This window comes from Mobula hypostoma, chromosome 15 (genome assembly GCF_963921235.1).
Source record: "Mobula hypostoma chromosome 15, sMobHyp1.1, whole genome shotgun sequence".
Classification (NCBI taxonomy): domain Eukaryota; kingdom Metazoa; phylum Chordata; class Chondrichthyes; order Myliobatiformes; family Myliobatidae; genus Mobula; species Mobula hypostoma.
Window position 1 is genome coordinate 10,626,391 of NC_086111.1, and position 23,259 is coordinate 10,649,649.

Below are 23,259 nucleotides of genomic sequence, written 5' to 3' on the forward strand. Positions count from 1 at the left end.
TTATGATCACTGCCTCCAAAGGGTTCCTTTACATTAAGCTCTCTAATAAGATGTGGATTATCACAGAACACCCAATCTAAGATAGTCTTGCCCCTAGTTGGCTCAAGCACAAGCTGCTCTAAAAAACCATCTTGTAGACACTCAACAAGTTCCTTCTCTTGTGATTTGACCTGATTTCCCCAATCCTTTTGCATAGTCAAGTCCCCCATTACAATTGTGACGTTACCCTTATTACATGCCTTTTCCAGCTCCCTTTGCAATCTCAACCCCACATCTTGGCTACTATTTGGAGGCCTATATATGATTCCCATAGTTTTTTTTAACTTACAGTTTCTTAACTCCACCTACAAAAATTCAACATTCTCTGACTCTATGTTACCTCTATCTAAAAATGTAATTCCATCTCTTACCAACAGAACCACACCACCGCCTATGCCTTTCTGCCTGTCCTTTTGATACAAAGTATATCCTTTGATGTTAAGCTCCCAACTATGGCCTTCTTTCAGCCACGGCTCCACAAAGTCAATCTCTAATTGCACCACTATTTCGTCCACCTTATTCCAAATGCTACCTGCATTTAAATACAGCACCTTCAGTCCTGCATTCTCCGTCCTTTAAAATTTTGCCTCTGTGGTACAATTCAATTCTTTGCTCTGTCTGCATTTGTACCCAATCATAGGCTTGGCCTTTCTTACATTCATGTTACACCCATCATTTACTTGTAAACTTGATGGCTCTGTTGTAGGGATGGAACTGGACTCTCTGACGGTGGTGTCTGAAAAGAGTATGCCGGCCAAGTTGCATGCCATCTTGGACAATGTGTCCCATCCACTACATAATGTACTGGTTGGGTACAGGAGTACATTCAGCCAGAGACTAATTCCACCAAGATGCAACATAGAACGTCATAAGAAGTCATTCCTGCCTGTGGCCATCAAACTTTACAACTCCTCCCTTGGAGGGTCAGACACCCTGGCATAATTTACATATTACTATTTAATTATTTATGGTTTTGTTACTATTTAATTATTTATGGTGCAACTGTAACGAAAACCAAATTCCCCCGGGATCAATAAAGTATGACTATGACTATGGCTCATCCTCAGCTCTATCATACTGGTTCCCATACTGGTATCAAACACTGTGCTCAATTTTAAGAGAACAAGAACTGACGTTACCTCATTAGTATTAAGCCATAAGTCATTTACTACTTTAAATAGTGCAGTTTCTGTACTATGATTTGATCTAACACCTGACTGATAATGCTTAAGAACAGAATTTTTATTCAAGTAGTCACTTAATTGTCAAAAAAACTACTTTTTCTAAGTTTTTACTTAGAAAAGGCAGTTTGGAAATAAGTCCAAAATTGTCCAAAACAGAAGAGTCTAGATTATTTTTCTTAAGCAGGGGTTTAACCACTGAAGTTTTTGAGGAATTTGGGAAAATGCCAGAAACTACGTACTGAGTAATTAACTGTGTCGAGTACACTGTCAATCAGTGCATGTTAAACTTCTTTAAAGAAGCCGGTGGGAATAGGATCAAGGACACAAGTGGTCAGCTTTAGTTGAGTAATTATTTCTCGAAGTTTAGGTAAACTTATTTTACTAAAGGAGTTTAGTTCAGTGTTGAGCTTGATGAGGTTCAACAAGATTTATTCTTGATATCTGTATTATATTACATCTTGTACTATTCATTTTTCTGTAAAAACTGTATCAAAATTCTCTCTTTTAGCCTTAGATGCTTTCATCAATCTTTCCATTAATGGAGCTGGGTTTAATAGATGTTCAATAGTTGAAAACAATACTCTTGGGTTATGTGCACTGTCACTATGAGCAAACTTATTTGCACACTTAGTTCCCCCCATTCATTGATTGTGAATAACAAAGGCCCAAGCATTAATCCTTGCAGAAACCCATTAGTCACTGACTGGCACCCCAAAAGAAACCCACTTATTACTGATTGTTGTTCAACCTTCAGTCTTTGCCAGTACATTACTCCCAAAACCAAATGGTTCAATTTTGCACACTAGCCACTTCCACTCAGTGGTCACTTTATCAAGTACCTCCCGTCTCTAATAAAGTAGCCACTAAGTGTATGTTTATGGTCTTCAGCAACTGTAACACAAGGTTATTTGAGTTACTATCACCTTCCTGTCAGCTTTAATGAATCTAGCCATTCTCCTCTGACCTCTCATTAACAAGGCATTTCTGTCCACAGAACTGCTCCCTTGATGTACTTCGTTTTCACACCATTCTCTGTAAACTGCAGAATCTGTTGTGTGTGAAAATCCAAGGAGGTCAGAAGTTTCAATATTCAAACCACCCCATTTGGCCTCTGACACCAACAGTCAAAGTCCTTTCCTCCCCACTCTGATGTTCGATCTGAAAAACAACTTAATTCTTTGACTATATCTGTGTGCTTTTATGCATTGAGTTGCTGTCACATGATTGGCTGATTAGATATTTATATTTACAAGCAGGTGTTCTGGTGTACCTAATAAAGTGGCCACTGATTATATATCTACACTGTATTTACAAGCCTTCCAGAAGCAGTGAAATGTAAATTCCTGTGCACAAACCTGCGAAGATTTTCTGAATTTTTAATACTAGACATCAGGTCACCTTCTCTCTCTGATAAAGCATATTTCCTAAATTGAGTGTACTATAACAGATTGATGCACTCTGGGGAAAATTCTCCAGTCCTGCTGAAGGATCTCAGCCCAAGCATCAACTGTACTCTCTTCCATTGATGCTGCCTGGCCTGCTGAGTTCCTCCAGCATTTTGTATGTGTTGCTGGTATAAACCACACCTTTGATTCCACAGTGAAATGTAATGGAAGTAATCTATGTTTAATCCTGAATTGAATTGTTACTAATGCACGTTTTTTTCCTGGCAGGATGAAATCATTGCAAGAAATCATTGATCCACAATAAAGAAAATGGTCTCTTCATTTAGAAGATACTTGTGGCTTTGTTCCAATCATCAATTCATTTGTAAGAACTGGCAACCGAGGAGATTTCCAATGTGCGCTTCTGTAATCAACAGAGAAATGACCCTTAAGCAGAAGGGCCTGGAGATCTTTCAGACTGCAATCAATGCCGTTCTGCCTCAAAATATAATCAAGGATAATGTTAGCATGGAAGGAGAGAGGCTGCTGATACAACGTCAGTCTTTCCGAGTCCACAAAAATGTCCACCTTGCCGGATTTGGGAAGGCAGTGATGGGAATGGCAGCTGCTATGGAACAGATACTTGGAGACCATTTGGTCAAAGGAGTGATCAGTGTTCCTCTTGGGATTCAGAATGATCTTCAGCTGACTGGAAAAGAGTAGGAAAGAGGAAATTATCATGTGGTTTTTCTTTTTCTGCTACCCACAAGTGCCAGTGAGCCTTCCCCAATAAATCCAAACCAGAAGCTTGAATGTTTATCAGTTTTGGGCTTGCTAAATTGGCACATTTCTGATCCAGTGAAATGGGGCCACGGTAAAGCAGGATTTTCCTGGATTTAATCTCTGATCCTGCTGTTGTAGCTAGTCTCAGAGGAGATAAGAAAATGGAAATTTCCATGTTTGAGGAGATATTAATAGTACAAAAGGCAAGGGATATTGTGCAAAGACAGACTTGTCATAGTGTCATACAACACAGAAATAGGCCCTTCAGCCCAATGGATGTATGCCAGTCCTGACGAAGGGTCTCGGCCCGAAACGTCGACCATACCTCTTCCTATAGATGCTGCCTGGCCTGCTGCGTTCACCAGCAACTGTTATGTGTGTTGCTTGAAATTCCAGCATCTGCAGATTTCCTCGTGTTTGCATCATCCCTTCAAGCTTGGTCCATAACCTTCAAAGCCTATTCAAAACATGCCTCTAAATGTTACAGTTGTACTTAACTGACCCATTTCTTCTGGAAGCTAATTCCAGGTGCTCATTACCCTCTGTGTAAAGAAATTACCTCTTCTGGTCTCTTTTGAATCTTTCCCCTCTTGTATCTGTGTCCTCTACTTTTGGACTCCTCAACTCTGGGGATAAGACTATGCCCCACCATCTTATTCTCCTACACTCCAAGGAATAAAGATCTAGCAGGGCCAACCTATAATTCAATCTATAATTTAAGCCCTCTAGTCAGGCAGCATCCTTGTAAATCTCTTCTGCACAGTCTCCAGCTTGACAACGTCTTATCCTTGTTCTGACGTGCAATCCAAGAATAAGGCTGCTTCAAATTCATCATAATTGTAAAACACTACTGATTCTACAAATTCTGGAAATCCAAAGCAACACACAAAAATGCTGGAGGAGGTCAGCAGGTCAGGCAGCAAATATGGAATTAATAAACAGTTAACATTTTGGGCTGAGATCATTCATCAGGACATTAGTGGAAAACTGTTTTAGATTAACACCAATGCTAAATTTGTGTTGTGTAAGCCAGATAATAAGGGTCTGAAGGGAGCGTCACTAAGGTACAGCTTAACACAGGATTGAAACTCTACTTCCATCAGGCAATTGATGCAAAAAAAATCTACTTTAAATGCTCCATAAAACATTTGACAGACAGTAAAACCGCCACATTAAACTTTTGCTAATTAACCAAACAAGAAGAAGGGAAACTACATAATTATGAAGAAGATAATTTCTTTCAATGCAGCAAGTCATTTTGGTTTGGAATTTATTCAAGATTCCTGAAAAGATGCCAAAAGTGAATTTAGTTGTAACTTTCAAAGGGTATTAGTTAAATACAGGTATGTTCAGGAGCAAAATTAATTAATTCCCTGTTTTATCTGCAACCTTTGTACAACATAATGAAGAATGACTCAGAGAATTTTCCAGATTATCTTGCGTCTGCACTTGTGTTAGAATTTCATTTCAAGTGGGAAGATTTCCACGTTTGATGTAGTCAAGCTGCTATAATCGATTTCACCAATATCGACCAGTGCTTTCCCAATTTCATTTCCTAATCACAGGTGGTAGAGGAACAGATGCCACTACTTTGTCTCCACCCTTGTACCAAGGAGGGTTGAAAGGCACTTGTTCCTGTAGCTGTCTCTTACCCAGTGACTCTTACTAGTAAACGTAGATGTGTAGGGATGTTCTGTGAGGGCAAACATATCATTGTTAAACAGGCTGTCAGCAATTAAATTTTTGACGTTCTGGAATGTGGGAGTAGAGGGGAAAAATCAGCTAAGGGTGATAGGTAAAATGTTTAAGGGGAACATGAGGGTGGTGAGAGTGTGGAACGAGCTGCCAAGCTAAGTGGTGGATGCAGGGTCAATTTCATCTGTTAAGAGAAATTTGGGTAGGTACATGGAAGGGAGGGATATGAAGAGTAGATAGGTGTAGATCAGTGGAACTAAGTAGAATAATAGTTTTGGCTGAAGGGCCTGTTCTTGTGCTGTAGTGGTCTATCACTGGTAAAGCCCATGACTCTCCTAATAATTGTAGGTTTAAGGCTATTTGCAAAAAGGTCAGAGGGGAGCTGAGCTAGTTTCTATGACACTTTCACATCAGATGATGTTGAGTTTATTCATAACTTGTGCCTTCCGTGGTTTAATTTTCTCTGGCAAGAACCAAATACAGGCACTGAGGTAGACAAAGTAATGGAGGGAAAGAAGAGATCAAAGCACTCTGGACATGAGATTATTCAGTAGATATGTGAAAAAAATGCAAGTAAAATATACCTTTTGCAAATGTATGGACAAGTAATGTACTTGGTCATAATTCCAGATTGTCTCCACAGGGACATGCTTTTAAAGCCACAGACAAAAATACAGGTAATGGAAGGAGCACAACATAATCTTCCTGATGAGAATTCTTTAAAGGCAGCAAACAGTATCCATCGCTTAGCTGAAGAACTCACTGAACATGACTTGTTACTTGTGCTAATCTCAGGTAAGGAATTCTTTTCAGTTCATGATTACCCCATACTATTGTCAACCATAGCATTAACCAGAGTGCTCTTGAAATATTGTGAGCAGATTTAGGCCCCTTTTCTAAGCAAAGATGTGCTGACATTGGAGAGGGTCTAGAGGAGGTTCACAAGAATGATTTTGGTAATGAAAGGGTTAACATAGGAGTGCTTTATGACTTTTAGGATGTTTGGTATAGTGGGAGAGTCTAAGGCCAGAGGGAATAACCTCAGAATAGAGGGACATCCAGTTAGAATAGAGGTGAGAAGGAATTTCCCTAGCCAGAGTGTGATGTATCTATGTAATTCATTATCAGGTTCTTGATTAGTCAGGGTGTCAAACGTTATGGGGAGAAGCCAGAAGAATAGGGTTGAGAGAGATAATAAATCAGCCATGACAGAGTGGTGGAGCAGACTCAATAGGCTGTATAGCCAATTTCTACTCCTACATCTTAGCCAACCCTCAGCAGAGTAAAAATGGAGTGCTGCATTGCAGGAGGTGGTACCTTTCAAGTAAGATATTAAACCAGTATGTTATCTACTGTCTCAAGTGGGTGTTAAAGAACCAGTACCTTTGCTCAGTAAAAAAAGAGCCAAGCATTCCTTCTGATATCTTGCCCAAAATGTATCCTGTTATTGCACTGGTAAGAACTTTCTGTGCACAAATTACACAGCAGGGAGACACCATCATGGTTGATTTAACATGGAATGCATTTTGTGTGCAATTGCAGAAACCCCTGCCAATAGCAAATAAAGTTAACTGTGAAGCTCTTTTCACAGATGTTGCCTGACCTGCTGTGTGTTTTTAGTTTCTATTTCATACTTCCAATAATTGCAGCTTTTAAGTGTTATCCTGTCAGTCATCCTATCAAATTCCTTGTAATAACTGTGTCATTGCATTTTCTGGGGAAGCGGTAGGTAGTGGTTAGTGCAATGCCTTAGGGTTCGCCAGCTCTAAGATCAGTACTCATTTCCTGCTACTGACTATAAGAAGTTTGTATGTTTTCCCCACATTGGTTTCCTACAGTGTCCCAGTTTCCTCCCACATTTCAAAGACTTGTGAATTAAAGTTAGTAAGTCGTTGGCATGCTATGTTATTGCCGGTAGTGTAGTGACACTTGCCGGCTACCCCCTGACACAAGCAATGCATTTCTCTGTACGTTTCAATGTGCATGTGACAGACAAAACTAAACTTTAAAGCAATAAGGACCTACAAGGACATACATTTTCAGTAATTTTTTTAAAAATGCAAATGCCAGAAATCTGAAATAAAAACAGAAAATGCTGAGAATTCTCAATAGGTCAGGCAACATCCGTCCAAACAGAAGACCCTTCATCTAAACTTCAACCTAGACTTTGACTTCATTTAAATCAATATCTCATAGTCTTTAAATAAGTGATTTAAGTTTAGAATTTGTATTGCAGATTTCCTTTACTTAAGGAAATGTGGGCTCCAGATTGCTGTGGGTGCTCAATCACTGAGTGTTTTCAAGATTAAGATGAAAGATTTTTGGACTATTTGAAAAGATATGAAGAGAACATGGAAAAGTGGTCTAGAGGTTGAATGGCAGAATACCTTCCTATTTACTTTTAAATTCAATGTGTCCTGTAGTAATGTTAGTGACTTCCAGTTGGAGACACTTCCTACACATGCGTCTTAAAAGAACAAACAAAATGTGGACTCCCACAAAGTACAGGATGGACACTGCCATCACTAGCTATTAGTATGCTGTTAATGTTTTGGTTCTATCTATATTAATTAGGCTAGCTAATACTCGAACATTAACTACTCAAAACATAACCAATGAATTATAATTTAGAATCAGAATCAGAATCCTTTATTATCGCCAAGTATGTGGACACATACAGGGAATTTGGTGCCTGTTTCCCTGAGCTCTCGCTGTACAGAATCAAAAAGCAAACAAAACAATAGTGCAAATAATCATGAACCAAATACAATGAGGTATGTACAGGTGGACTTGGTTTATAATAGACTAAAATTCAAGTGTTCATAAGACTGATGGCATACGGAAAGAAACTGTTCTTGTACCTATTTGTCCTGGCATACAGTGATCTAAAGCGCCTACCAGAAGGAAGGAGTTGGAACAGGTGATGTCCAGGGTGTGATGGGTCTACAATGATGCTGCTTGCTCGCTTCTTGACTCGAGATGCATATAAGTCCTGGATCGAGGGCAGTTTCACACCAGTAATCCTTTCCACAGCCCTGACAGTTCTTTGGAGTCTATTCTTGTCTTGTTTGGTAGCTGATCTAAAGCAGACAGTGATGGACGAACAGAGAGCAGATGGAATTTGACAAGGTGCCACACATGAGGCTACTTAACAAGATAAGAGCCCATGGAATTACAGGAAAGTTACATACGTGGATAGAGCGTTGGCTGATTGGCAGGAAACAGAGAGTGGGAATAAAGGGATCCTATTCTGGTTGGCTGCCGGTTACCAGAGGTGTTCCACAGGGGTCAGTGTTGGGGCCACTTCTTTTTACATTGTACCTCAACAATTTGGATTATGGAATAGATGGCTTTGTGGCTAAGTTTGCTGACGATACGAAGATAGGTGGAGTGGCCGGTAGTGCCGAGGAAACGGGGAGTCTGCAGAGAGACTTGGATAGATTGGAAGAATGGGCAGAGAAGTGACAAATGAAGTACAATGTTGGAAAGTGTATGGTTATGCACTTTGGCAGAAAAAATAAATGGGCAGACTATTATTTAAATGGGGAAAGAATTCAAGTTCTGAGATGCAACAGGACTTGGTAGTTCTCGTACAGGATACCCTTAAAGTTAACCTCCAGGTTGAGTCAGTAGTGAAAAAGGCGAATGCAATGTTGGCATTCATTTCTAGAGGAATAGAGTATAGGAGCAGGGATGTGATGTTGAGGCTGTATAAGTGAGACCTCACTTGGAGTACTGTGGGCAGTTTTGGTTGCCTTATTTAAGAAAGGATGTGCTGACATTGGAGAGGGTATAGAGAAGATTCACTAGAATGATTCCGGGATTGAGAGGGTTAACATATGAGGAACGTTTGCCCGCTCTTGGACTGTATTCCTTGGAGTTTAGAAGAATGAGGGGGGACCTCATAGAAACATTTCGAATGTTGAAAGGCATGGACAGAGTGGATGTGGCAAAGTTGTTTCCCGTGATGGGGGAGTCTAGTACGAGAGGGCATGACTTAAGGATTGAAGGGCGCCCATTCAGAACAGAAATGCGAAGAAATTTTTTTAGTCAGAGGGTGGTGAATCTATGGAATTTGTTGCCACGGGCAGCAGTGGAGGCCAAGTCATTGGGTGTATTTAAGGCAAAGATTGATAGGTATCTGAGTAGCCAGGACATCAAAGGTTATGGTGAGAAGGCGGGGGAGTGGAACTAAATGGGAGAATGGATCAGCTCATGATAAAATGGCGGAGCAGACTCGATGGGCCGAATGGCCGACTTCTGCTCCTTTGTCTTATGGTCTTATGGTCTTATGGATTATTCCTGAATAGAATTGAGTCAGCAGCTCCTGAGGCAGGTTGTTCTTCCTGAGTTGACGTAGGAAATACATCCTCTGCTGAGCCTTTTTGATAAGAGTGTCCGTGTTGGGTGTCCACTTCAGGTCCTGGGAGATTGTGACACCCAGAAGCCTGAAGGTCTCCACAGCAGACACAATACTGTTGAGTATAGTGAGTGGGGGGAGTATTGGGGGGCTCCTCCTGAAGTCCACTGTCATCTCCACAGTCTTTAGCGTACTTAGCTCCAGATTGTTCTGACCACACCAGAGAGCCAACCGTTCCACCACCCGTCTGTATGTAGACTTGTCACCGTCTCAGATAAGGCCAATGACAGTTGTGTCATCTGCAAGCTTCCGGAGTTTAATAGATGGATCGTGTGAGGTGCAGTCATTCGTGTAAAGGGAGAAGAGCAGTGGGGAGAGCACACATCCCTGGGGGGCATCGGTACTGATAGTCTGGGTGCTAGAAATGATGCTCCCCAGCCTCACTTGCTGCAGCCTGTCAGTCAGGAAGCTTGTGATCCACTGACAGATGGCAGGGGAGACAGTGAGCTGGGTGAGTTTGGAGTGGAGGATTTCTGGGACGATGGTGTTGAACACCGAGCTGAAGTCAACAAACAGGACCCTCGCAGAAGTTCCTGGGTTGTCGAGGTGTTGTAGTATGTAATGCAGTCCCATGTTGACTGCATCATCCACTGACCTATTTGCCTGATAAGCAGACTGCAGGGGGTCCAGCAGGGGGCCTGTGATGTCCTTCAGGTGAGACAACACTAGTCTATCAAAGGACTTCATGACCACAGATGTCAAGGCAACAGGCCTGTAGTCATTTAGTCCCTTGATAGTGGGTTTCTTAGGGACTGGAATGATAATAGAGCGCTTGAAACAATGAGGGACTTCACACAGCTCTAGTGATCTATTGAAGATCCGTGTGTAGATGGGGGCCAGCTGATCAGCACATGTCTTCAGGCAGGAGGGCGACACACCGTCTGGGCCTGGCGCTTTCCTGGTCTTCTGCCTCCGGAACAGCTGACTCACCTCCCTCTCACAGATCCTGAGCGCAGGTACAAGAAGGTTGAAGTGAAGCGGGGTAGGGGGAGCAGTTTTTGTAATGTGGGGTGAGAAAGCAGATACTGAGATGTCGGGTGATGGATGATGGGGGTTTCAGGTTAATACAGATCATTTATCCTAAAAACATTTGCAATTTTTAGGTTTCTCTAGTGCTAGTTCTGAGGTCGCTCCACTAGTTCTACTTGCCATTAGCCAGCTGTGAAAGAGTTTCTGAAGTAGTTGGAACTCTGCAGAAGAGAAAGTACGTTTAGGATATATTTTTTTCAATTCAGCACATCATCCTTACACTGCAGACCCGAGGAAATCAGGAAAAGGAGTTATTTAACCCTCCACACTACTCTGTTCAGATGACAATTCTCTCAGGACTTCCGTTCAAACTGATTAGCTGATCCTCAACTATGGGAACAATCATTTTGTTTTCTGCTTACTTTTCTGGAGTGAGAAATTAAATAATATTTTAAAAATCTATGATTACAGCTCAATCCCTTTAAATTACCACAGTTTCCTTCTGTAGATGCTTACAAACCCATTAGTTTGTTATTTTTAATGTTCTTCAGTGTCTAACCAGAGTGAATAACTACATTCACCTCAACATTGAACTGATTCCACAACCTATGCACTTACTATCAAGGACTTTACAACTCATATTCTCAGTATCAATTATTTATTTATTCATTTATTTTTATGCTTGCACAGATTGTATTCTTTTACACATTGGTTGTTGTCTGTTTTTGAGTGTGGGCTTTCACTGATTCTACTGTCTTTCTTTGTGCCTCTGTGAATGTCCGTAAGACTATAAGATATAGGAGCAGAAGTAGGCCATTTGGCCCATCGAGTCTGCTCTGTCATTTAATCATGGGCTGATCCAATTCTTCCAGTCATCTCCACTCCCCTGCTTTCACCCCATATCCTTTGATGCCCAGGCTAATCAAGAACCTATCTATCTCTGCCTTAAATACACCCAATGACATGGCCTCCACAGCTGCTTATGGCAACAAATTCCACAGATTTAACACCTTATGACTAAAGTAATTTCTCCGCATCTAGGTCTTAAAAGGACGTCCTTCAATCCTGAAGCGTGCCCTCTTATACTGGAATCCCCTACCATGGGAAATAACTTTGCCATATCTAATCTGTTCAGGCCTTTTAACATTTGGAATGTTTCTATGAGATTCCCTCTCACTCTCCTGAACTCCAGGGAATACAGCCCAAGAGCTGCCAGATGTTCCTCATACGGTAACCCTTTCATTCCTGGAATCATTCTCGTGAATCTTCTCTGAACCCTCTCTAATGTCAGTATATCCTTTCTAAAGTAAGGAACCCAAAACTGCACACAATACTCTGCAATTGTGATCTCACAAGTGCCTTATAGAGCCTCAACATCACCTCCCTGCTGTTATATTCTGTACCTCTAGAAATGAATGCCAACATTGCATTCACCTTCTTCACAACTGACTCAACCTGGAGGTTAACCTTTAGGGTATTCAGCACAAGGATTCCCAAGTCTCTTTGCATCTCTGCATTTTGAATTCTCTCCCCATCTAAATAATAGTCTGCCCATTTATTTATTCCACCAAAGTGCATGACCATACACTTTCCAACATTGTATTTCATTTGCCACTTCTTTGCCCATTCCCCTAAACTATCTAAGTCTCTCTGCAGGCTCTCTGTTTCCTCAACACTACCCGCTCCTCCATGTATCTTTGTATCATCGGCAAATTTAGCCACAGATCCATCAATGCCGTAGTCCAAATCATTGACATACATCATAAAAAGCAGCAGTCCCAACACCGACCCCTGTGGAATTCCACTGGTAACCAGCAGCCAGACAGAATAGGATCCCTTTATTCCCACTCTCTGTTTTCTGCCGACCAGCCAGTGCTCCACCCATGCTAGTAACTTCCCTGTAATTCCACGGGCTCTTATCTTGCTAAGCAGCCTCATGTGCAGCACCTTGTCAAAGGCCTTCTGAAAATCCAAGTACACCACGTCTACTACATCTCCTTTGTCTACTCTGCTTGTAATTTCCTCAAAGAGTTGCAGTAGGTTTGTCAGGCAGGATTTTCCTATCTTGTCATGTGCCTCCAGGTACTCCGTATTCTCATCCCTAAGAATCGATTCCAACAACTTCCCAACCACTGATGTCAGGCTAACGGGTCTGTAGTTTCCTTTCTGCTGCCTCCCACCCTTCTTAAATAATGGAGTAACGTTTGCAATTTTCCTGTCATCTGATACAATGCCAGAATCTATTGATTCTTGAAAGGTCATCGTTAATGCCTCCGCAATCTCTCCAGCTACTTCCTTCAGAACCCGAGGGTGCATTCCATCAGGTCCAGGAGATGTATCCACCCTCAGACCATTAAGCTTCCTTCTCAATCATAATTTTCACTTCACAACCTTCACTTCCCTGACACCAATGAATGTCCGGTATACCGCAGACATGTTCCACTGTGAAGGCTGATGCAAAATATGCATTCAATTCCTCTGCCATCCTGCATCTCTCATTACAATGTCTACAGTGTCATATTCTCTTGGTCCTATATCGACTCTCGACTCTCTTTTACCCTTTATATACTTAAAAAAACTTTTAGTATCTTTTTTGATATTAGTTGCCAGCTTCCTCTCATAATTCATCTTTTCCTTCGGAATGACCTTCAGTTTTCTCCTGCAAGTTTTTAAAAGCTTCCCAATCCTCTATCTTCCCACGAGCTCTGACTTCCTTGTATGCCCTCTCTTTTGCTTTTACTTTGGCTCTGACTTCACTTGTCAACCATGGTAGTGACCTTTTTCCTTTTGAAAATGTCTTCTTATTTGGAATATATCTGTCTTGCACTTCCCTCTTTTTTCTGAGAAAATCCAGCTATTGCTGCTCTGCTGTCCTTCCTGCAAATGTCCCTTTCTGGTCAACTTCAGCCAGTTCCCCCCACATGCCATTGTAATGTCCACAAGAAATAGAATCTCTGGTTAGATATAGACATACTTTGTTAATAAATTTACTTTGAACTTTGAAATTGTGTGAATTTTATGCTTTGCTTATCTTGTGCTGGAGACTATTTACATTCTTTCCCAAACAATTTTAAATCTTGTTTCCTTAGGAGGGGGATCTGCTTTATTACCAGCACCAATCCCCCCTGTCACTTTGAAAGAGAAACAGTACCTGACAAAACAACTTGCCTCTAAAGGTGCAACTATTCAGGAACTCAACACCATTCGCACGTCCCTCTCTCTGCTGAAAGGTGGAGGTTTGGCAAGAGCTGCATACCCTGCACAGGTACGTATCCTTTACATGTGTTTCAGATTGTAAGTTTATTGATTATTAAGCTTTGAATGAGTTTCTGACCAATAACACTGCTCACTCACAACATACAATATTCTCTCTGATGCTAGGAGGCAAAGGAAAATAATCTGTGTACAGTTTGATTAAACTCTCCACTTCTCTCAGGGAATGCCCCCGAGACTGCAAAATTAGCAGCTAATTACCTTACTCTTTTAAGCATAAACACAAAACTTAAAAGTATTGACTAAATTCTAGCCATCTAAGAGCAGTATGGTTCTTATAGACTTATACTCATCATTCCTCATTATATCAATTACTCGTGGCTTATTCTTCTGTCTCTGGAAACATGCTCACTGGGAAAGCAGTCACATTTTCTGTACAAGACATTTTCAATCAATCTGTTCGAAAGCTAGGACAAACTCTAGGTATTTAATCAGAATTTTTGCTTCCAGTTAGAAGTGCCCACTTCTGCCACCATTTCAAAAGAACTGTCCAATCATCATTTCAAAAACATTTTCCATGTTATCTCCATGTCATTATTTGTTGAGGAGGGCAGCCTGTTGGAATTAGGTGTGGAGTTGTACTTGTATTTAATAAGACATAGAAGCAGAATTAGGCCATATGACCCATTGATTCTGTTCAACCATTCTATTATGGCTGATTTATTATTGCTTTCAACCCCTGCCTTCTTCCCAAAACCTTTGACATTCTTGCCAATCAAGAATCTATCAACCTTCACTTTAAATATACCTAATGACCTGGCCTCCACAGCTGTCTGTGGCAGTGAATTCCATAGATTTACCACCCTCTGGCAAAAGAAATCTTCCTCATCTATGTTCTAAAGGGATATCTTTGTGTTCTGAGACTGTTCTTTGGTCCTAGACTCTTCCACTATAGGAAACATCCTCTCCACGTACACTCTATCTAGGCCTTTCAAAATTTGATAGGTATCAATGAGATCTGCCCCCCCCATTCCCCAAAACTCCAGCGAGTCCAGGCCCAGAGCCATCAATCACTCCTAACTTTCTTATCCTTGTTTGTAATTTTTATTTGTGTGTGTGTGTATACCACAACTGATTTTTGGTTGTTCTCTCAGCTCCTGTTTGTGTTTGTTTTCCACTCTTATAACAATTAATCGTAGGCAACAAGTTTTGTACTTCATTCTTGACTTCTGAAGAACCTTTAAACTGCAAAAGCATAAGAATCCAACAATCCTAAGTCATACAGTCCATAATTAAGAGTCCCAGAATTACATGCAGTATTAGCACCTTAACCAGAACTTGGATTTCCTCCACTGCTTCCAAAGACCAAAATCAAAACATCAGGGAAGATATAACAGTCTTATGATAGCTATATGTCATTTTATAAAATCTAACTAAGTTGCCTCTTATTTTCTCCAACTTCATTTCCTAATTCATTGAAGTTGCGAGGAGCAGTAAATCCCTATTTTACTGTGCAGCGGTTATTGTAGTCACTTTACGGACAGAGGCAGTTCAATTCCCAGCACTGTTTGTAAGCGGTTTGTATGTTCTGCCCTGTGACTTTATCAGTTTCCTCCAGGTGCTCTGGTTTTGTCCCACAATCCAAAAGTTGTACTGTTAGGATAAGTGCATTTGTGGGCATGCTACGTTGGCACCAGAACTTACGAACTTGTGAGCTGCTCAGCACAATGCTCATTGATTTGATTTGACACACATGACACATTTCACTGTATATTTTGATGTACATGTGTCAAATAAAACTAATCATTTTAATCTTTAACCCTTAAGCACAAGTCATCAACTAAAGATACCAGTTGTTCAGATATCACCCTGAATTTGAGCAGAATATTTAATGTAACTGAACACTTTGTAGTTATACCATTGGACAGCCACTCCAACACAACTTAGTTTTGTATGCTGCTTTATATTCTAATATTAGATGTGCCCCTTTCTGGTCCAATCATTTCAGTTTATAGACACCATCTCATACTGGAATTGGTACAAGGATGATTGTAAATACTTGGAAGTCATAGAGTTATACAATACCACAGCACAAATACAGGCCCTTCAGCCCATCTTGTCTGTGCTAAACTGTTAATCTGCCCAGTCCCATCTACCTGCAGCCCTCCATTCCCCTCCCATCCACGTACCTATCCAAATTTTTCTTAAATGGTGAAATTGAATCCGCATCCAGTACTTGCACCGGCGGCTTGTTCCACACTCTCACCACACTCTGAGTGAAGAAGTTCTCCCTCAGGATCTTCTTAAACTTTTTATGTTTCACCCTTGACCTACTCTCTAGTTCTAGTCTCACCCAACTTAAGTGGAAAAAGCCTGCTTGCATTTTCCCTACGTATACCGCTCATAATTCAGTATACCTCTATCAAATCTCCCCTCATTCTCCTACGCTCTTACTTGTTGCAATTTCACACTCAGTTCTTCTTTTTTGTTGTAATTTATTTTTTATTGAAGTTCATCATCAAACAAACATTTCCATAAGATGTATTGCAGATACTGTACATATATATTACGTTTGTATACAATCATATTTGTCACAAATCTCCACATAATATTTATCTGAGGTATACACTTATAGAAAGGAGAGGAAAGAAAGAACAATTGAAAGAAGAAAACTATGTACAAAGTAGGGAGTGATTTTTTTTTACAACAGATTCATTGACTTGTGAGAATAAAATCAGGCCTATGAGATTTTATATAGTTAAACCATTTTTCCCAGTATGAATCAAATTGTTCCAACTTATGATTAACAGATGCTGTTATCTTCTCCATTTTGTAAATGTCCATTGTAATTTCCATACATATATTTAAAGTTGGTCTCTCCTGTGATAACCATTTCCTGGTAAGGATCTTTTTATCAGCCACCAGCAGTACATTCATTAAATATTTATCTCTTTTCAACCATTCTTGAGGTATATACCCAAAATATATGGACTTACTCTGTAAGGGTATTTCACATTTAAAGATGTCTTGTAGGGAATTATGTATCCCACTCCAATAGTCTTTGATAATGGGGCATTCCGAGAAAATATGATCATTTTGATTTCCACAATTTCTCCAACAAACAGGGAGGTTACTATCATAATGGGATTTCTGAGAGGACATAATAAAATATCTTATCAAGTTTTTCCACCCGAACTCCCTCCGTTTCTGTGAACTGGTACACTTCCATTGATACCTCCATATTATTGTCCAGTCTTCCTCTGATATTATTATCCCTCCTTCCTTCTCCCATTTTGTTTTAATGTATGAAGTCGAATGTGTCTTAAGATTTGACAAACCCTTATACATGTTTGAAATACACAGTACTACTGTTGTCTGAATTATATGCTTTTCTAAATAGCTCTATCAGACATGTACTTGCCTTGGTTACATTTTTAACCATTCTGTTAACATACTGTCGCATCTGTACATACCGGTAAAAGTCTTGTTTTTCAAATAAGTGTTTCTCTTTGAGCATTTCAAAACTGAACAGTGTTCCTTCTTTCATTATATTGCAAGTAGCTGTTATTCCTTTAGCTGTCCAGTCCTTAAATGTAGCATCCAGTTTATTCGGCATAAAATCTAAGTCATATGCACACCATTTAAGAATTACAATGTCTCTCTCTAGTTTATATTCTTTTATAACAGTTTTCCATATTTTAAGAGTCCATTTCACCCATGGGTTATCAGTAGTATTTATGTAACTTTGGAGGTTATTATCAACCAAAATTGCCTGTATGGGGATAGAAATTATCCTCTCCTCAATGTTTTTCCATTGAGCGTCATATGGGTTGCACCAGCATATCACAGCTCTCAACTGTGCTGCAAAATAATAATCTCTAAGAGAAGGTAGGTTCCATCCCCCCTTTTCCTTGGCTAATTGCAAAGTTTTGAGATGAACCCTCAGCCTTTTACCTTGCCATATATATCTTGATAACATCTTGTTCCATTCATTGAATTGATTTTGGTTAATCTCTATTGGTAGGGTCTGAAAGAGATTTAGTAGTCTGAGCAGTATATTCATCTTAATAGATTCAGTCCTTGAACTGAGACCAAGAAAAGGAATTAGGTTCCATCTTGTTATATCTTCCTTAATTTTTTTATATATAGGCTGATAATTGCATTCAGATAATTTTGCCAAATCTTTTGGCATAATGATGCCCAAATATTTGACAGACCCTGTTTGCCATGCCCAAGGATATCTACTTTCAATTTCAGTTTCTCTTGGTGGGCTATAGTTATATGAAAGTAGTTGGGTTTTATCTATGTTGATCTTATATCCTGATAATTGGCCATATTGTTCAAAGGATTGCATCAATTTAGGTAAAGAGAATGTTGGTTGCCCTAGATAGATCAAAATGTCATCCGTGGGGAGGACTTCCGGGTCATCAAGGGAATGGCGGCGTAAGGAAAAGGTCTCTCGGCCAAAAAGAAGGTAAACTGCCCCAAAATCGAATTTAGACAAATACTTAATATTGTATAACTATATTAATAAAAGGGGCAAGGATGATGTCGAAGAACAAGATTAAAAAGTCCGCTCCGAAGGCTGATAAACATAAAGAGACGCAGCAAGGCGACGGGCCTAGCTCCCCCACGGCAAGCAGGAATCGGTGACTCTGTCTTTGATTCTCGGAGAGATTCGCGAGTTCCAACAAGATAACAACAAACAGCTGGAGGATATTAAAGGAGAAATAGTAAAAACTAACTTGAGGATAGATGAAGCCGAAGCGAGGATTGTTGGAATTGAAGAGAAGCTACAAAACGCAGAGGAAGTGATAGCAGAAATGCTAAAGGTGCAAGAGCAGCTCCAGTGGAAGCTAATAGACCAAGAAGGCCGCTCAAGACGGGAAAATGTGAGGATCTACGGAGTTCCCGAAGGAACTGAAGGTAAACCCGGATTGATGATTCCCTTCGTGGAGAAGCTGCTTAGAGAGAACCTTGATATACCAGCTGCAAAAGACCTACAGATAGAAAGGGCTCACTGCGCGTTGGTACCACAGCCTCCGGCAGGGGCCCAGCCCAGATCGATTCTGGTCAGATTTCTCAGTTACAGAACGAAGGAAGAGGTGCTTAAACGGGCATGGCAAAAGAAAGGTTTCATGTGGAGCAACTGTAAAATCAGTTTAGACCACGATTACGCACCGGGGATCCTTGCCAGACGGAAGGAATATGCGGAAGCACGGAGGGTCCTGAAGGAAAACAATCAGATTTCAGACCCTGTATCCAGCTCGGCTGAAAGTCTTTTACGACGAAGGGACAAAAACTTACGCTACGGTGGAGGAGGCAACGTTGGACCTGGCGGACCGGGGACTACCTATTAAAGTTATCACCCAACCGGAGTCGCTACTGGAGAGGATTCGGCAGAAGTCGTGGCAGTTAGTGGGGCGAGGACGCTCCACACGAACCAGAGTGTCAAACTACAAGGAAAAGCTGCAAATATTCAGATGCGAATGTACAGAGAATACAGACTATTTAAGAGAAATGACTGAAAAGAGTAAATCGGACTTAAAGGTAAAATGAAAGCTGGTATCTGAAAATAAACCAGATGTAATAACTTGAATGATAGCAATATGGTTGAGACATAAATAGGAGAAAATTCTCTATGATTATTCAAACTGCTGAGGGCCCTCTAACACAGGGTGAAGATAGCGGTTATCCCTCTGAACTGAGGCGGGTCAGTGCTCAGGCCTCACTGTGGGAAGTCGGGAAAAATTTTCAAATGTTACACGTTCAAAAATGTCTAGGGTGTGGTTATATGTCTTGGTTTACTGTTGAGAAGGGATTGCTTACTGTTTGGTTAGAAAAGGAGAGTTTTTTTTCTACTAGAGAAAAATGCAAATTGAATTGGTAAAAATAATTTCCTATAATGTTAATGGGGTTTTGAATCCAATTAAAAGAAATAAGATTATGTCTAAATTGAAAAAAGAGAGGGCACAAATAGCTTTCCTCCAGGAAACACATATGAGCCAATCTGAACATGGAAAATTAGAAAGAATGGGCTTTAAGCATGTATTTTATTCATCATATAAATTGAGCCACAAAAGAGGGGTAGCTACTTTGCCTGAAACGTCGACTGCGCCTCTTCCTATAGATGCTGCTTGGCCTGCTGCGTTCACCAGCAACTTAGATGTGTGTAGCTACTTTAATATCAAGTACTCTTGATTATGAACATATTTCAGAGACTAAAGACAAAGATGGAAGATTTGTAAAAATTACAGGGAGAATAGAAGGTACAGAAATAACATTGCTGAATGTTTATGCTCCTCCAGGTTGTGAATGGTCATTTTATAGACACATTTTTGACCTAATGGTCAGTTCTCAAGGAGTAGTAATTGGTGGAGGGGATTTTAATATTAGATTAAATCCTATATTAGATTCTTCAAGAATAGTTACTCAGAATCTCTGACTCGGAAAATGAATTTATTGATGGAGGAGTTGGGAATTATAGATGTGTGGAGGGAATTACACCCCACTAGTAAAGATTATACACATTATTCTTTCCCTCATTCAGCCTATTCAAGGATAGACTATTTCTTTATCTTTAATACAGATAGACTCAGGATAAAACAGTATAATATTGCAACAATTGATCTGTCAGATCATAGTCCAGTCTCTATGTCTCTAATCCTGGAAAGGAAAATGAGGAAAACACTATGGAGGCTAAACTCACATATACTCAATAACCCGAAAGTAATGGAGAGATTAAGGGGAGAAATCAAAGAATACCTTGACCTTAATGACATGGGAGAAACATCACCAGTGATCTTATGGGATACATTGAACGCTGTACTGAGAGGGAAAACTATTTCCATTACCACTCACGTGAAAAAAATCAATGCACAAAAATTAGCAAACCTTCAAGGAAAATTAAAACAACTTCAAGTTGTAGATAGAAACAAAAGTAATTCAAATTTAAAACAGGAAATTAGGAAATTGCAAAGTGAAATTGACGATATTTATACATTGGAAACTCAAAGAAATTTTCTTTACCTGAGACAAAAGAATTATGAAGTAGGGGGTAAATCAACTAGATTATTAGCATATAAATTACGAAAACAACAAGCAGACAATACAATTCATAAAATAAAGAATCCAAAGACAAAGCTGGTGGAGAGTACAACAGGGAAAATTCAAGAGAGTTTTGAAACATATTATCGAGAGCTGTACTCCCAACCCCGGGCCTCCAATGAGCCCTATATAGACAGTTTATTGAATTCTTTAGATCTACCTGAATTTACAGATTTACAAAATGAAAGTCTATTAGAACCAGTAACTGCCAAAGAACTGAATGTGGCCATCTCTAGGTTAAAGGCTGGAAAGTCCCCGGGTTCAGATGGGTTTATCTCAGAGTGGTACAAATCCCTGGAGTCACAGTTAGCCCCATTACTACTTAACACCTTTAATAGGATCTTGCAGAGAGGAGAAACTCCACCTTCCTGGAGAGAAGCGATTATTTCAGTTATTCCTAAAGAGGGTAAAGATAAACTAGAATGTGGCAATTATCAGCCAATTAGTGTTCTTAATTTAGATTACAAACTATTTACATCTATATTAGCGCACAGATTGAAAAAGCTCTTACCTGGCCTAATCCATTTAGACCAGACTGGATTTATTCAACAAAGACAAACACAGGACAACATAAAGAGAACTCTACACATATTAGAACAGGTTAATAAGAACGAGACAGAGACAATGGTAGTAGGATTAGATGCTGAGAAAGCTTTTGATTCTGTTAGTTGGGCATTCCTATACAGAGTGTTAGGAAGATTCGGCTTTCAAGAAAAGTTTATTAAAGTAATTCAGACTGTATATGACAGCCCTACAGCTCGAATTAAGATAAATGGGGAGCTCTCTGACTCCTTTATTTTAGAGAGAGGCACTAGACAGGGATGCCCAATTTCTCCTCTCCTTTTCGCGCTATATATTGAACCGCTTGCCCAACTAATAAGACAGAGCGAAATCGTAAGAGGTATCAAGGTGGCAGGGATTGAACAGAAAGTGACGTTATTCGCAGATGATGTTTTAGTCTATCTGAGTGAACCAGAAAAATCATTTATAGGATTGTTTACGCTGTTGGATGACTTTGGGAAAATTTCAGGTTATAAAATAAATGTAAAGAAAACGCAGGTTATGTCCCTAAATTATACACCATCCAAAAAATTGCAGGATACATATGATCTTAAGTGGGAAGCTAAATCATTAAAATATTTAGGAATAACCCTGCCGAAGGATCTTTCAACACTGTCACAGGTAAATTATGGGCCATTAATCTTAGAGATAAAAGCAGATATGCATAGATGGAATCTTATCCGCTTTTCAAGTTTAAATTTAAGGATAAATACTATAAAAATGAATATTCTTCCTCGGTTACTGTATCTTTTCTGTATTTTATCTGTGGAGGTGGATGATAATCAATTCAGGGAATGGGACAAATGGATTTCCCGCTTCATTTGGCAAGGAAGGAAACCTAGAATTCGATATAACACCTTACAGTTAGGGAAGGAAGGAGGAGGTATGGTTCTTCCTTGCCTGAGAAATTATTTTTATGCCTCACAGATAACCCCTCTGTTATATTGGTGTAATAGGAATATAAAGCTAGATGGAAGGAAATAGAATTTGGATTGGTTGACAGTTTTCCTCTACAGGCCTCAATAGCTGACAAAGGATTGATGGCCCAATTGGAAAAATTTAAAAACAGTTGGATAAATCTTACATTAAAAGTATGGCAGAAGGTGGTTAATTCATGTGGAATTAATAACATGTTAAAACTCTTCAGATGGTGTGCATATGATACTGAATTCCTTCCCAACAGAGGAGATAAAAGATTTGAACTATGGATAAAGAAAGGTCTTACAACTCATTTATACATAAAAGAGTATTACAAAGTTTCCAAGTCCTGCAGGACAAACATGGCCTAGAACACAATGACTTTTTTAGGTACCTTCAAGTACGAAATTATGTTAACCAGAGTTGCAGATATACAGACCTATCAACAGTAGAATTAGAATTTTTCAAGATTCTTAATTCGGCTCGCGGTTCAATGCCTAGTAAATCAGTTTCTCGATTATATAATGCACTCTCCCATGCTAAAAATGTAAACACATTGTATATTAAAGAGAAGTGGGAGAAAGAAGCGGGGTTGGTACTTTCAGAGGAGGCTTGGGGGAAAATATGCAGCTTTCAGTGGTCTTCGACTAATTCTTTGACTTGGAGAGAACATTGTTGGAAAAATATAAGATACTTCAAGACCCCATATCAGGAAGAATATAAAGATACAAACGTGACATGTTGGAGAAGATGCGGCTCCAAGGAGGCAAATCATCTCCATATTTTCTGGGATTGTCCTAAATTAAGTCTATATTGGGAAGGTATTCATAGAACATTAGTTAAGGTACTTAGGACCCAGATACCTCTGAACTTTGAGACGCTCTATTTGGGGCATGTATTGTTTCTTGAACAGAAGGAAGATATAAAGTTGCTGCAGGCCCTTTTAGCGGCAAGTAAGAAATCAATCACTAGAAAGTGGCTAAAT

The 23,259-nt window shown here is 39.8% G+C and overlaps 1 protein-coding gene across 7 annotated transcripts in view; it reads left to right on the forward strand.

The window, feature by feature from the left end:
- Positions 1-23,259, forward strand: part of glyctk (glycerate kinase) — a 48,805-nt gene that overhangs the window by 19,983 nt on the left and 5,563 nt on the right. For all 7 annotated transcript variants that reach the window (XM_063067711.1, XM_063067710.1, XM_063067712.1 and 4 more), the window contains 3 exons: positions 2,897-3,327; positions 5,730-5,881; positions 13,565-13,740. In XM_063067711.1, the coding sequence (XP_062923781.1) occupies positions 2,939-3,327; positions 5,730-5,881; positions 13,565-13,740 (717 nt within the window). In that variant the 5' untranslated portion in view covers positions 2,897-2,938. The remainder of the gene's footprint in view (positions 1-2,896; positions 3,328-5,729; positions 5,882-13,564; positions 13,741-23,259) is intronic.